At 38.2% G+C, this 15142-nt stretch overlaps 1 protein-coding gene across 2 annotated transcripts in view; it reads left to right on the top strand.

Annotated features, from left to right (window-relative positions):
- Nucleotides 1–15142, top strand: part of cacna2d2a (calcium channel, voltage-dependent, alpha 2/delta subunit 2a) — a 223636-nt gene that overhangs the window by 139164 nt on the left and 69330 nt on the right. For both annotated transcript variants that reach the window (XM_046845532.1, XM_046845542.1), the window contains exon 6: nt 9953–10091. In XM_046845532.1, coding sequence (XP_046701488.1) covers nt 9953–10091 — 139 coding nt within the window. The remainder of the gene's footprint in view (nt 1–9952; nt 10092–15142) is intronic.

The following is a 15142-nucleotide window of genomic DNA, read 5'->3' on the forward strand; positions in this document are numbered from 1 at the left end:
TGCTGAGGCACATCTGGAGAATAAATGCTAGGATTTACACTTACGACAACATGCTTATATGCAGAACACACATTCCTCATTATCTTATAAATATTTACCCAAATTATAAACTAAATTGGCCTTTGGAGAATATGTTTGCAATACAGGCAAGTAAGAAAATTATTCCAAAATATGTACCTGCTTTCTCAAACAAACCCTTACTTCAATATTTGATATATACAAAGAATATCTTGATCAATCCAGATGGTAAAAACTGAATGGCTCAGCAACATAAAGCCAACATTACCATGAGCCTTAGTTTTCCATTATATTGAATTTTATTTCAGAAATTAATTATATTGTAAGATATTGTTTTTTTTTTTCCTGACAACCCTTCACCCTTAATTAGTATTTTGTAATGATTTAAGATGGCAATTCTATTGATTTGTACTGTATGCTTTATAAATTATACATTTATATTTAAAATAATATAATTTTTATAAATGTATAAACTGATTACATTGCATACACTACAGTATATGAAAAAAATATATGGGGAACTTGCTTTCTCTTCAATCTGTTTTTACACAGTTGGAGCCACATAATTGTATAGGATGCCTTTGGATACAATAAGAACAATTATTCTCTGCAATTGAATTAGAAGAGCCAAACATGTTCCAGCATTACAATGCCCCTGTGCACAAAGCAAGCTCCACGAAGATATGGGAGGTGTAGCTCAAGATGTTTGACTTCTGATCAGAAGGTCATTAATTAAATTCCCTGCACCACCACACTGCCAATGCTGGTATGTGTAAATATGGTTTACATGGGTTGAAGTGGAAGCTCTTGCCTGGCCATCTATAGAGCTACTTAACTCTATTAAACATCTTTGGAATGAATTGGAAGTCGACTTTCAACTTTTGTCCATATAGTGTAGTGTACAGTACCTACAGAGAGCTGGTGTGATTCAAGCCATTTTTGAAAATTTTAAACTTGAAACTTTTACTCTGGTGTGCATGAACATCATATATATCACATCACATAAGCATCTCCCTTGCTCACACACACACACACACACACACACACACACACACACACACACTTATAGGTATAAAAACATTATTTGGATGTATTATAGTCACCAGATACTAGAAATCATTTTGTGTAGACTGCTAAGTTGGAGTTATTAGTTATCATAAAACTTTCTGTCAGTTTGAATGGGACGTCACTATGACCCATTTGTGTAAAAAACTAGGTCATTTTATTTTAAGGTGCTTTTTAAAAATTAGATTCAGATCTAATGAAGCCTTGACTGGATTTCTAGCTGTGATTATCTAATTATGAGCACTCACCAAAGGCTTATACACACAGTCCGAGTAAAATTTATGTAATGCTCAAACAAAATAGTGATGCAAGAAATGGTTAACAGTGAGAATAAGTCACAAATAAATAACATGCTAAAAAAAACCTTTACATATGACTATGGAACATCTCCAGTTTACATATGTAACCATGATTCCCTGAGGGAACGAGGCGCTGTGTCAGAAACACTTTGGAAATGCCTCCGCGTTGTCGACGTTTTGAATTACGTATATAATCAGTCCAATGAAAAGTGCAGTGTCACTGGCGGGGTGGTGTCACGATCAGGAAACCTAAAATCGCATTAAGTGAAACCAGCGCCAGCTTCTAAAAAGACAAGGAAGCGCTGCAGGGATGCAGGCAGTGTGGCATAGAGACGCAGCTTCTTGTACACTCTGGGAACCATGGTTACATACGTAACCTGGAGACGTTCTCATTCAGGAACTCAAGTTGCGTCAGAAACGCTTTGGGAATGAAAGTCCAATCAAGCCAGACTGACCAATCCCTGACTAGTGTGGATAGGCACAGCTAGGGTGAAGGACAGAAGGGCCAGGAGTGGCACTGAGGTCGAGGCTATAGAACCTAACAAAGGTCAGTGCGGTGGACCAGCCTGCAGTGTTGCAATTGTCCTGGAGGGAAACTCCTGAGGACAAGGCCTTAGAGGCTGCCACATTTCGAGTGGAGTTCGCTCTGACCCTGAAAGGAGCAGGGAGACCAGAGGAATCATAAGAGGAAGAATTCGCATCCACAATCCATCTGCTGAGCGTCTGCTTATTCGCAGGGAGACATCTCCTTGGAGGGCCATAACAGACGAACAGCTGCTCCGACTTCCTCCACAGTTCTGTTTTGTGTATGTATATGACACAGTAGGTTAAGCTTTTCCTGGTCTAGGGCCTAAAAGGGAGGAGGAGAGAATGCCTGGAGCATAAGGGGTTATGGGACGACCGAGGGAAGGAACAGACCCTGATTTAGTGGAGTACAACATCCTCTTGAAGGTAGCTCTGGATTGAAGAATGGTGGGCCTCTGTGTGGTTGGGGGGTGTTAGGAAAAACCAGAAGGGGCAGTGTGATGTTTTTGAGATGCAAACAGGTCCACATGAGCTCTGCGAAATTGTTCCCAGATATGCTCCACCACCTAGGGGTGGAGTCGCCATTCCCAGGGCCTTGGCCCTTGCCTCAAGAGGGTGTCTGCTCCCTGGTTTAAGAGGCCAGGGATATAGGCTGCCTTCAAGGAGGGCAGCTTCCCTTGGGCCTACAGGAGGATCTGCCATGCCAGCTTGTACAGGAGGTGAGATTGCAGACTCCCCTGGTGGTTGATATAGAAAACCACTAAAATGTTGTCTGTAAGGACCCACATGGTGGCCTCTGAGGTCTGGGAGCAAATGCCTCAGAGCTTTAAGCATGGCCAGCATCTCGAGGCAGTTTATGTGCCATGTTTGATAGGTTCCCCCCAGAGACCTCGAGCGGAGAGGCCACTCATGACCACTCCCCACCCCTTGAGAAACGTGTCTGTCATAAGCGTTTTGCGACAACCAGAAACTCCCAGCACGATGCCCAAAGTCAAGAACCATGTGATCGTACGGAGTGGTTTGCAACTCTGGGAAAACCACTGGGTCTTAAGCCACCATTGGAGGGTGTCTCATGTGCAGGAGGCCAAGTGGAACCACATTGGATGTGGCTGCCATCAGACCCAGCAGTCTTTGAAACTGCTTCACAGTGAGCGAATGGCCCTCCCTCACTCTCTTGATGGCCGTGAGGTTCAGCTGAAGCAGGTCCAGTATAGGACGCAACCCATCGTCTTTTTTGGAAACTATTAGGTACCGGCTGTAGAACCCAGACTCTCTGTGTGATGGAGGGACCACCTTGATGACTACCTTCTTCAATAGATTGTTCACTTCCTGTTCAATGACCAGGACACCTCGAGACCCAAACTTAATCGCATAGCCTCTGTCTACAGTGTGCAGGACCCATCGAGACACGTCTGGCAGAGCCTGCCAGGCTGCCAGATAGTCTCTTAAAGTAATCAGTCTTTTGAGACTGACCTCTGGTATAACTAGAGCCGGAGCAATGCCCTGGGGGCAGCTCTAAGGGCCTTCTGAGAGGAGCCGAACCTCCCACATCCACTATGGTGCCAGGCGGAGAGCGAGGAGGGTGTTCACTGAAGCTGGACGCGCCCTGAAGCACTAAGAGTAGCAGGGTTAACAAACCAGCTCCTTGAGGGCGCAGGGGTTGGGCAGGCACCGTATAGTGAGGTGCACAGTGCCCCTTCCCAGCCAGGTCCCCAGGTGGACCCAGGTCAGGACCTTTTGGTCAAAGTGCCTCGATTAAAAAATTACAGATACTCCATCTCCCAGGGTTTCGGCCTTGAGCGTCACACCGAGTCCCCTTTGGGGGAAGTGCCTGTTGCGACGCTCTCTCTTTGCACCTCACGATGTCGGGAGGTGCTGGGTTGTGGTGAGGGCTGTGCCCACCGAGCAGGCCCGTGGGGCGACAGAACTTAAGAATTATAGAACATTAGTAATGTAAGTGAATTATATGTATTGATCCCTGATGAGCAAGCCTGGGGTGACTGTGGCAAGGGAAAAAACTCCCTTAGATGGTATGAGGAAGAAACCAGGCTCAAAAGGGGAAAATATAATCTACTTCACTTTACCTTACTTTATTTCATAGTCTATTTTACTCTAAATCTACTTTACACTACCCTACTTTACTTGAATCTACATAATTCCTTTACACTCTGCCATGGTCTTCTTTACTATACAGTACTTTATTCTATTCCACTTTACTGTGCTCTACTCTTCTGCATCTTATTTTATTCTTGTTTTATTTTTACACTTATTTTACTATTTTGCTTTATTCTGCATAACTCTACTCTATTGTGTTTTATTGTACTCAACTCTATTTTCTTCTTCTCTACTAAATTCTGTGTTAGAATTTAATTAAAATATAGATATATTTATGTTTAACTAGTAGAGATTAGACATGCGGAAAATCTGATCTTTTCTACAAACCAGTCAACATGTTCAATGGACCTAAATTTAGTTTTTTTTATATAAATATTCTAAAATCTTTTTCTTTATATTAGATGAAAAGCAATCACAGATTTCCAATCTCGTTTCCGACATTTTCTACACTTCTGTATATTCAAATATGGGCAAAAAGCCATTTTTCCCACTAAAAACACAGTTTGCTGAAAATTGCTACTTAAATGTCAACATTTAAATGCAAAGATCTTGTCTAATATTTGGAAACAATATAAAGGTGATACTGTTTAAATAAATAAATAATAGAATGAGCAACACGAATAAATGACACTCTTTGACTCAGAAGTTTCTGAGTCAGTGTGACTCATCATAAATGTCACCTACTCCATTTTCCTTGCTAATACTTTTAAGCCTTTTAAAAGCTTCACCATCATAGGAGCAAAAACCTGTTGTTTCTCTAAAGCACACAGGTAAAGGCACTTTATAACTCTAGGGAAATAAGTATATCTTATGTACTCTGTGCTAAAGGTATATTCAAGCCTTGGAATTATAAGGTTTTACTTGGCAAGTCTCTCATTTTAAGATGTTGAATCATAAAGTTTGGATCATCCAAGATCCACAGTTTGCTGCAATGAGGGAGCATTTTTTTGCATATGCAATAAATTGTATTAACAAAAGTATTTAGACACCTGACATTTCCAGTGATATGTGCTTCTTTCCCAAACTGTTACAACGAAGTTGGAGGCACACAATTGTACAGGATATATTTCGATGTGGTAGCATTAATTTTTCCATTCACTTGAACAAGGAGACCCAAACCTGTGAACTGGGAGACCTCAAATGTCTGTATAAAATTGCAGAAAGGACATTACTTATAATCTTACATTCCAGTGCTCATGTTAGTTCTCACTCTTCAGTGTTCTGTATTGTTTACATATTTATAATCATACTCTTGGTATCACAAAAATGAGGATGGTTCCCTTTTGAGTCTGGTTCCTCTCAAGATTTCTTCCTCATATCATTTAAGGGAGTTTTTTCTTGCCACAGTCACCATGGCCGCTCATCAGGGATAAATACACATCGCTCGCCTTAACTGTTAAATTCTGTAAAGCTGCTTTGAGACCATGTCTGTTGTAAAAAGTGCTATAGAAATAAACTTGACTTGATTTGTTTGTGCACAGGGGCAATGTCATACTGGAGCATGTTTTAGGATCCTCTGATTATCTCCAGTGAAGAAAAAGAGTAATGTAGCAGCATAATGAAATTATTCGCTACACATAGCTTAATACATTCACCCCCTTTATAGCAGATCTGCACTGAAGGGGTAAACTTTATTCTTCCAAAAGTTATTCCCTCAACAGGTGTTTTGGTAATGGTGTTAGGGGCCCAAGTGTTCAAGTTTCCATACTTTTTGCACACCTCTCTCTCTCTCTCTCTCTCTCTTTTTTTTTTTTTTTTACTTTAAATCCAAGTCTTCTCATAGATCTAAACAAGTCAGACAAAACTGTCTCCTCCTTCAAATATAATTTGTACAGCTTTAAGGTTTGTTTGGGATCAATGAAACACAAACATAACAAAGGCATACCCAGACATTTTGATGAACAGTCTATACACACTTTTGTAAAGATTATCATATAGTGTGGGAACAGTTTCTAGTTGTACATATCTGTTTTATTACTCTTAATACTAATAACGAACCTGTTGAGAGAATAAGAATACAAAATATGCAGCAAAGTTGCATCCCAAATTCTCCGTCCCCATGGATGCACCTTTTGGTGGGCCTGAGGGGCATGCATAAGTGATGCTTGTGATTAAGGTACAGCCTTGAAAGACAAAGACGGGACTGAAAGAGTCTTCAAAATGTCATTCTTGGCCCTTGCAACCTTTAATTAAACCTGGAATACGAGGAGATAAAATTAACAAATTGGGTAATGAATCGAGGAAAACAGGTGGTGTATGGCTGAAGAAAATGAACCAATCAGTCTTTCCTGTGTGGATTTTTAGCTCCTAATTAGAAGCTGCTTTGGTTAATTATGATTGGGCTCAACTATAAGGGGTGGGTTGGGGTGGTGGGGGATGAATGCTCTCGATGGGATGACAGTCAGGCTGAAAAATAAACAAATAAAGGACACTTACTCGGTCTTCTCAAGAATAGAGGACATTTCTAAAGCCAATCAGCCTCATTGTTTTGGAAATTAGCTGCAAATTGTGGTCAAACTATGTGGCAAGAGACGAATGTTGTGCTACATGGAAAATGTTGCATCAATTTTTAGTTGGTATTCAATGCAACAAATTGGTTATAACGGCATATTCAGTTAAAAGTGACTCAGAGAATGTTTGTGTTTGAATTAGTGTAAAAGTCTGTGTGATAGACAGCGGCAAGCCTTTTACTTCAGACTGGAGCGAGGCGCTGAAGATTGAGGCAGTTTTAATGTGGCTCGGCGATATTGATTGGTAGGATTTACAGCTGAGCGAGCAGAAAAGGCCGAGTTGATAGTGCAGCTAAGGGGATTCAGCCTGCTGAAACAGTAAAGCGCAGACGTTCTGTCTGAGTAACTACTAAGTGCAGGTGAAACCCTGGCATCTGTTGCTCAAATTTATTTGGAATTGCAAAATTATTTTTATATATATATATATATATATATATATATATATATATATATATATATATATATATATATAATGTTATTTTTTTATTTGTTTTTTTATTAATTTTTTTTCTCAGTAATTGTGTGCAATTCTGGTTCTGTTTTTGCTGTGTGAGTGTGTGTGTATGTGTGTTTATCACATTGACATTCAAGGAGGTATCAAAGGATCTGTCTTTCTGTTCATCTGAACAGCAGCTTGTAATTGCATTTTAATAGACAATTAAAGACAGGCCATAAATCAATTCTCGTACTGGGCAGGAGGTTTGAATTTGATTTTGGGGGAAAACAAACAGTTTTTATCATGTCAAATGCAATTAACTTGTGCCTCTCTATCACTGCGTGGGGCAATTCTCTCTGCCTTAGAGTGCGAATGAGTGGATACACTTGCGAAAAGAGGGATTAAGGTTAGCGCGTCATTTATTTACCAGGACAGTTTCGCCGATTAATTATGTGGATATGAAGCTCCGTGTTCTCCACATTTCCCTTACAGTCTTTCAAGGGAAGATATAAAGCATCTAATAATTTATACTATTTATAAGCAAACCATATTGATTCACAAATCATACACTAATGTATGTGTTAGATGTATTGAAACAGAAATAGGGTGTGTGTGTGTGTATGTGTGTGTGTGTGTGTGTGTGTGTGTGTGCGTGTGCGTGTGCGTGTGCGTGTCTGTGTTTGCATGTATGCCAGGTTCTTTTTGTTTATCTGAAAACTAAGAAGAATAGTATAACCCAGTAGGGGAATGTATAAAAAGCAGGGGAAATATATGAATACAGATGCGTTTTAGTCTATCAAGAATAAGTGCGAAATATCACATTACTCCCAAAACCTTTTATTCCTCCTATACAGTTTATGTGCCGCATCCTGACCTATTCAGAATTTAATACGTTCTAACTTCCTTTAATGCATAATAAACACTTACACACCAAAAAAAAGAGGGGAGAGGCATGAAAAGACAGTCCACTGCTCGTTCAACGATTTTCTTGTCACTCATATGAGGAAAAAATTTGATTTCCTTTCCTTGGAACAAACAGACTAAAACATATTCCAGCATGACAATGCACCTGTGCACATAATGAGCTATACTACAACATGGATCGTAAAGACTGATGTGAAAAACCTCAAGCGTCCAGCACAGAGCCCTGACCATAACCCCTTTTAAAACCTTGGAGATGAACCGGAACACTGACTGTTAACAAGCCCTCCTCATCTGACATCAGTGCCTGACCTCAGTAATGTGCTTGAGGCTGAGTGAGCTCAAATCCCCACAACCATTTGTTAAAATATAGTGGAAAAACCTTCCCTGAAGTTTAGAGTTTATTATAAAAATTACTCCATATAAATGGCCATGATCTCTAAACACATAGTAAGCGTGATAGTCAGGTGTCCATATACGTTTAACACTGTAGTGTATATGTAATCATGGTGCCAGGAACACAGTCCTATTTTCAGGTTATATGTGCTTATACAGATGTTATACAAAGGAACAGAAGAACATAAAACAACAGTCTACAATAAAACCCCACTGTGATTTGCCATCAAAAATAGATTTTATACTACATAACAGCAGCCTTGTGTTGTTTTATATTTCCCCATGTGTATGCAGAAGTGCTTAGCTATTGAACATTACAGTACTAGAAGTTTCACTGAAACAAAAAGTGCAGCTTTCTTTCTTAAAAAAATGTCAACCATGATTAATGGTCAATTAATCTGGAAATATTGGTTATTCGAATTCTGTGGAAACTCCACTCTCTTTTCTAATGTATAGTTAACAATTATGCTCATTTTGAATGCATGAGCTCGGTTAGATATTTGGAATAAAATATGTATACAGTAGTTCTATAGATGTAGAAAACTTCATAAAACTTCAAAAGTCACGTTTTAAATCTAATCTAACTTAATAATTGAATGTAATTAAAAATTACAAAATTGAGTAAAGTGCTGATGCATCAGTCAGTGTTTTGAAACAATGCAAGCAAGCCTGGTTCGGTAGAACCTGGAGTGGTGTTTGTATGTTATCTTATTACTTTATTACCTTATTATCCTTTGTGATATGACAAAATAATATACCTGAAATTAAAGAAAAATGTAGCAAACCTTGAAACAAAATGCTTTATTTTTGCAGAGTGTTTGCTGGGTACACTATGTCCTTTTCCGACTGTCTCTTAGTTGATAATTGGTATAGTATATCAGTCCCTCAGACTGAGGAATGTTTTCTCTTTATACACTATCAAGGCTTTTCTGTCAGTAAGAATACCTAACAGTACATTTAACAGGGGAATGAAGTATTTTAGTCAAGCACCTCAACATGACATAAAATAACTTCCTGTTTCAAAGGAAATATGTCAGTATACAGAAAGAATCAAATCACAGTTAAATAGTGATTACAGAGAGACATATTGTACATTAATGAGGTGATTCCTGATTAATTAGACAGGTCTAAGTACTGTCCCTCTTCAGGTTTTGGGTATAAACTGAAGAACATGAGGGTTGGGTTGCTTATAATGCAGTCCACTGAGGGCATTCGTTAAATGACTTGCTATTGAAATCCAATTATTTGGTCAGTTTTGTGCTGCCTCGACATTCTGTGTTATTGAAGTTACTTTAGAAGCCGGCGATGCAGATTTGAGACTGAAAATGAATTAAAATGCTAATTAATGGTATGTGTGGCAGCTTAAAGGAATGGAGCAGAGTCTCTGTTGTTGCACAGATTTTTTGCGGTTTGTTATTGACTGGGATAATGGCATCCTGGAGTTCAGAGTGAAAGCGATAGCCATTTCACACACTAATTGATTTCGGGCGGTTATCGCCCACTTTGATACGTCCCGTTACATGGTGTTACGGGTTTGAAAAGAAGAGAGACTCTAAAGAGAGGCTCTGAAGAGAGGCCATACAAAAGGAAGACACATTTGATTCTAGGTGTTATCAGAGCATTAGTCGTTATTGATGTTTGTGTGTTTTGGTCTGTGTGTGTTTCAGTCTGAAGACAATACTGAAGGAAGCCCTTCGGATAACTTGAAGTCCATTTCACTGGAGTTTGTGGACGACCCCAATTTCAAAAACAAAGTCAACTACTCCTACACTGCCGTGCAGATCCCAACTGATATCTACAAGGGCTGTGAGTACTGGAATCACCTTTACTCTGACACACACACACCCACACACACACACACACACACAAACACAAACACATACGTGCAAAAACTTTGGTAATAGCTATTACCCTTGATGTCATCCAAATATTGTTACATTACTTGCCATTCCATTTTAAACTGACAAGTGCCACAGTCCAAAAATATCCTCTGATCTGATTCAATCTGGATTTTGTGCTGGATTTTCTTTCTGACAGTCCCAGTTGAATTGCAGCTTTATTTTATCTTTTCATTCGATGATAAGAAATGATATTAGGGATTGTCGGAAAAGACAACTTGCTACACCCAGGGGGGGGGGGAAAAAGGCCATCTCTATCTGTGTACTAAAAATCAGTACATATATCAGGGTTAGGTTTTTCTGTTTTAACCTTCAGCCTGCATGAGTGATGGGTTGATATTAAATGCAAAAAGACTTAAAACTTGCCATGACTATGCCCTGGACAGTGATTTTCGATTCAGAAATTTGTATACAGTATATGTAAATAGTATAATGATCAAAATAAAGAATGTACATATTTAAAAAGGCTGATTACATAATGGGAATAAGTAAGCAAACTTACAGACATGAAGATCTACTGTCCTCCACATTTAGCAGTTTAATCATGAGAGCTTACTGATGGATTGGAGTGACACTGACACCAAACAGCTGGACATAAATTGTAGGTGTAACGGCCCTACTTAGGGGTGTAAGGAAATGATACACAGTGTCGTGATATTTTGTTTGGCGATATAGTATCGATTCTTAAAAAAAGAATATTGATAAAAAATAAATACATTATTACAAGATTCATGGCAGTTGTTTTGTTTTTGAGTTAAAATACTGACCACTAAATAGATAGCAACTAGCATAAGGGCACACCACTAATGTTAGGGTTATGTCTTCCACTGGAAGTATTAGCAGCATTGTGCGACTTGTGCCCAGGCAGTATGTTTTGTTTTTGTTATTTGCAGGCAGAAATACAGCATGTTAAAATGGTTAAAAAATGGAACGCTCAGGAACAACATGTGCTGTTCATGGTTGTACTTTGTGGCAGCTCGGTGCTCATGCACGCACATGCTGCCACACACAGGCTTAAAGAACAGAGCTATATATACAAACCAGCTGTCACAATTAATGCGTTAGGGCAAATTCATTTTACCGGCAAAAATTTCTGTTTGAACATTTAAAAAATTCATTCATTCATTCATTCATATAAAAGAGTTGATATTAGAACCTTTAACGCAACACACATCTATTAAGGACGTCCTTTCTTTACTCAGATATAAAAAAAATAATTTTTCATCACTAAACATTTGTTGTACAGATGCACCAAGTCTTAAATCAAGCACCAGCATGCACACATCCTGCAATTAAAACCGTCCGTGTGAAAACAAAAATTCCGTTTGGTGTCCTGAAGATTTATGTAATTTAAAACACCAAAATTACTTCAAAACATTTACAAGAATATTTATGTTGAGTTCACTAATAATAATCATACATTTGCATTAAGCATCTATATTTGTCAATGGTCATGTTGATTAGAGTAAGAAAAACTTGAAAAGTATTTATTTAAGGTACATTTAGAACAGATAAATGTGCGATTCAGCATCCTGAGGCGTATAGTGTGTAACCTTACCAGGGCTTCAAATCGTTATAATCATTCAGGCTGCAGGTGAAGAGAACATCTAATCAATCGGTACCTGCGAGTAAGGATGCTGCCACCACAATCAGACAAGGAGGTTGAGACTCATGGGAATTATAGCTTAGCCAACGTAGGTAAAGAGGTGAAGAAAAGAAACATTAGTGCTAGAGAAAAATAGAGATTGTGTGAGGAAAGAGGATTACTAATGAGCAGGAAAACAGGGAGGTCAAGACCTTTTTAAGCCCTCTGGTTATGAAGGGTGTAAAGAATGTCACATTTGTGTAGGTCAGTATTATTTTTTTTTAAATGGCTGGTTCTGAAGTAAATACGGTACTCTAGGTTTGTTTTGTGATTATAATGGGGTGAAGCATCAAAAGATGTTAGAAAATGCTTTTGGATTTTTTTTTTTTTTAATTCAATATTAAGTTTATTTAAGAAGCTCATGGCACAAATCTATATAGAGATTCACTATATAGTGATTATGAAATTATTCGTGTAGTTGTCTTATTACAAGTAATTTCAGTAATCTTTGTAAAGTCACACCACCAGGTGGGTTAACAGTAGTATAACATAATATATGTATAAAATCGGACGACTGGATGATATGATGAGTAGAAACAAAGCCAGTTATTCTGTAGGAGGTGCAAAGCAGCGTATGAAACTGCTAAGTGGCGAAGCCAGAGAGCTTTTTACTGCTGTTGTCATCTTGAGGTCAGCATAAGCAGCTCGATAAGTAGCACTTTCTTACCACTTAATGCCAGTATAACCTATTAAGTGTCTCTGAGAGACCCGTGTCATGTTGTAATGCAGGTCACCGGGGGCAACACAATGCTGCACTAAGGAACACGTTAACAGGCGGCATTACTCCATCACTGTGTTTTACAGTCCGTACCAGGAGTTCTTTAAACAGCCGTGAAAATAGAAAATTGGCACAAAGATGACTTTGCAAATGTGTTTATTGCAAAAACAAAATCAAGGAATTGTGACTTTTTTTCTGTGCAAAATACTTTTTTCTACAGCTTTATCACTTGCCATGATCCCCTGGAACCATTCAGGAGTTTATCCATGCGTATCAAGAGATAGAAGAAAGAGGACTGAGAGAGAGAGAGAGAGAGAGAGAGAGAGAGAGATGTGGAGCTGTGTCTATAATATTAATAGCCTGGAGTAAAAAAGTGTGACTGTTCTATTTTGCAGGGCGAAATGGACCGATCGGCGCTCACGTCCCGTTCAGACTGGCCTGCCAGTGCTCTGCGGCCATTTATTGAGATTGAGATTGAGAACGTTCCTCGACTCGGCCATAATGAACCGTTTTATGACTCATTATGCCGCCACTGATTCCGGCTGCCAAAGTCTGCAAACTTTCTAATTAGCGCAGGTCAAACAGCCAAACAGTTTTTTAGTCTAATTATAACCGCTTATTTCTGAGTGGCAGCAAAGGAGAAGTCAGAAGTGGGAGTGGGAGAGTGGGAGGGGCCTTTACATATCTTCAGCTGTATTTGATAGTAAGCATCAAAAGATTTTATGTTTTACCTTTGCTTTATAAATACACTATATGTTTAAGGGTTAAGGTTAGGGTTAGTGTTTGCAGACACCTGATCATATTTGTTTGGGTTTTTGAACATTCTATTCTTCCATTATTCTTCAGTCGCTATTATCATAAACTCCATGCTTCTGGGAAGATGTTCCTCTAGATTTTAAAGTGTGTTTGTGGAGATTTGTACTCATTCACCCACAGGGGCATTTGTTAAAGGAAATAGAAAAAGTTAATTCTACTGCATCCGAAGCCAACCTAAACAATTAATTGCATGGCTCTTCACCAGTTTTGTAACAGGCTGGAGTCAGGTGTCACGATACTTTAGTCCATATGGTGTACCTTCTCCAAACAACCTAGTTAATACTTACTATGGATTATAAAAAAGAGGGTTTTTCTTATGCATGGCTCAGTATATCTGATGTGCATTTTACTTCATTTGTATTTGCTCATAGGTAAGAAAACTTTTTATTATTATTTAATAATGTGTTTATTTTATCAAGCAAATAAATTATTTTAAAGTTTTCTTGACCTATGATGCCATCCATGCAGGTTTTCTCTTAAATCTGTCCTACACACACTAATCACCTGCATACTCGCAATTTGCATACTATGCAAATCTGAACTTTTAGTAAATCAGGGCATTGATGTTTTACCAAGCAATTGTATGATTTCCTTGAATGCAACGCTGCACTGAATATATGCATATATGACTTTTAAACAGTTTTTTGCTTATTTAGTTTGGGATTTAGCAAAACAGGCTTGTTGGCTTAAATTGATAGAGTTGATATGAAGTGGAACACAGAAATCCTTCAAAATCTGTGTAATAAGGGTTTTTTTTGTTGTTTTTTTTTTTTTGCTAGCAATGAATATAAACTTTCCACTTGCTTTGAATGTTGAGCTAGGTTACAGTACATATAGTACACTTAAAAAACAAAGTCAATACCAAGTTATTTTAGTAGTTTTAGGTAAACAGAATATCTTTAGATGTTTTAGTCGGTCAGAGAGTAAGTGTTTTTCCTAAAGCATTTATTTTTTGGTTTGTTTCTTTTCTTTTGTGATAGCAAAGTACGCCACAGGTAATAGCGTCCCATAAGCATAGCGCATGCATATTCTTACTAGGAAGTTATGAGACCGGGGTAAAGCAGTGCTTTTTGTGATTTTTTAAAAAAACACATTACTAACTAACTAACTTTATTTCATTAAATATATATTAATCGTGATGTTATTAAATTTTTTGTTTAATTTTGCACACTTTGACAGGAAATCAACTTAGCAAACTTAGTCAGTGTTAGCACTGACAGAAACAAAACCTCGCTGTAACAAATATGCTAATGTAAAACCTGAACACTCATCATTCAGCTTTTTTTTTTATTATTCAAATCCTCTCTGTAAATCTTAAAAGCTCTGTTGTGAGAGTTTGGAATTGTGGTTTGGCTTGTGGCTAAGTGGTGGAAATTGTGAATATTAAAGGAAAATGGAACAGCTACATGCATGTGGATGAAAGTTGAGGAAGGTTGCTTTTGCTTGGTTGGACGAAGGGATTATCCACCTTCTTGAGGATTTTTCTTTTTTTCCTATTTTCTTTTTCTGAGCATTGGAAAACACAAGAAATTTATTTTGTGTACTGTTTTGGTGGCAGAAGCTGCTCTTACGGTACTTTTAAAGTTAAAAAAGAATTGACGAGTCTGTGTGTGTGTGTGTGTGAGAGAGAGAGAGAGAGAGAGAGAGAAAGTGACTTGGAAAATTCATAGGTTTAAAAGCAAGTAAAGGTTTAATGAGAGGATACAAGCTATAGATCATTTACAAAAATAAAATGTTAAAAAAAAAAACTATTTGTATCTTGCTTTGTGAGTCAGTCATT

The sequence above is a fragment of the Silurus meridionalis genome, chromosome 1 (genome assembly GCF_014805685.1).
Source record: "Silurus meridionalis isolate SWU-2019-XX chromosome 1, ASM1480568v1, whole genome shotgun sequence".
Lineage (NCBI taxonomy): Eukaryota > Metazoa > Chordata > Actinopteri > Siluriformes > Siluridae > Silurus > Silurus meridionalis.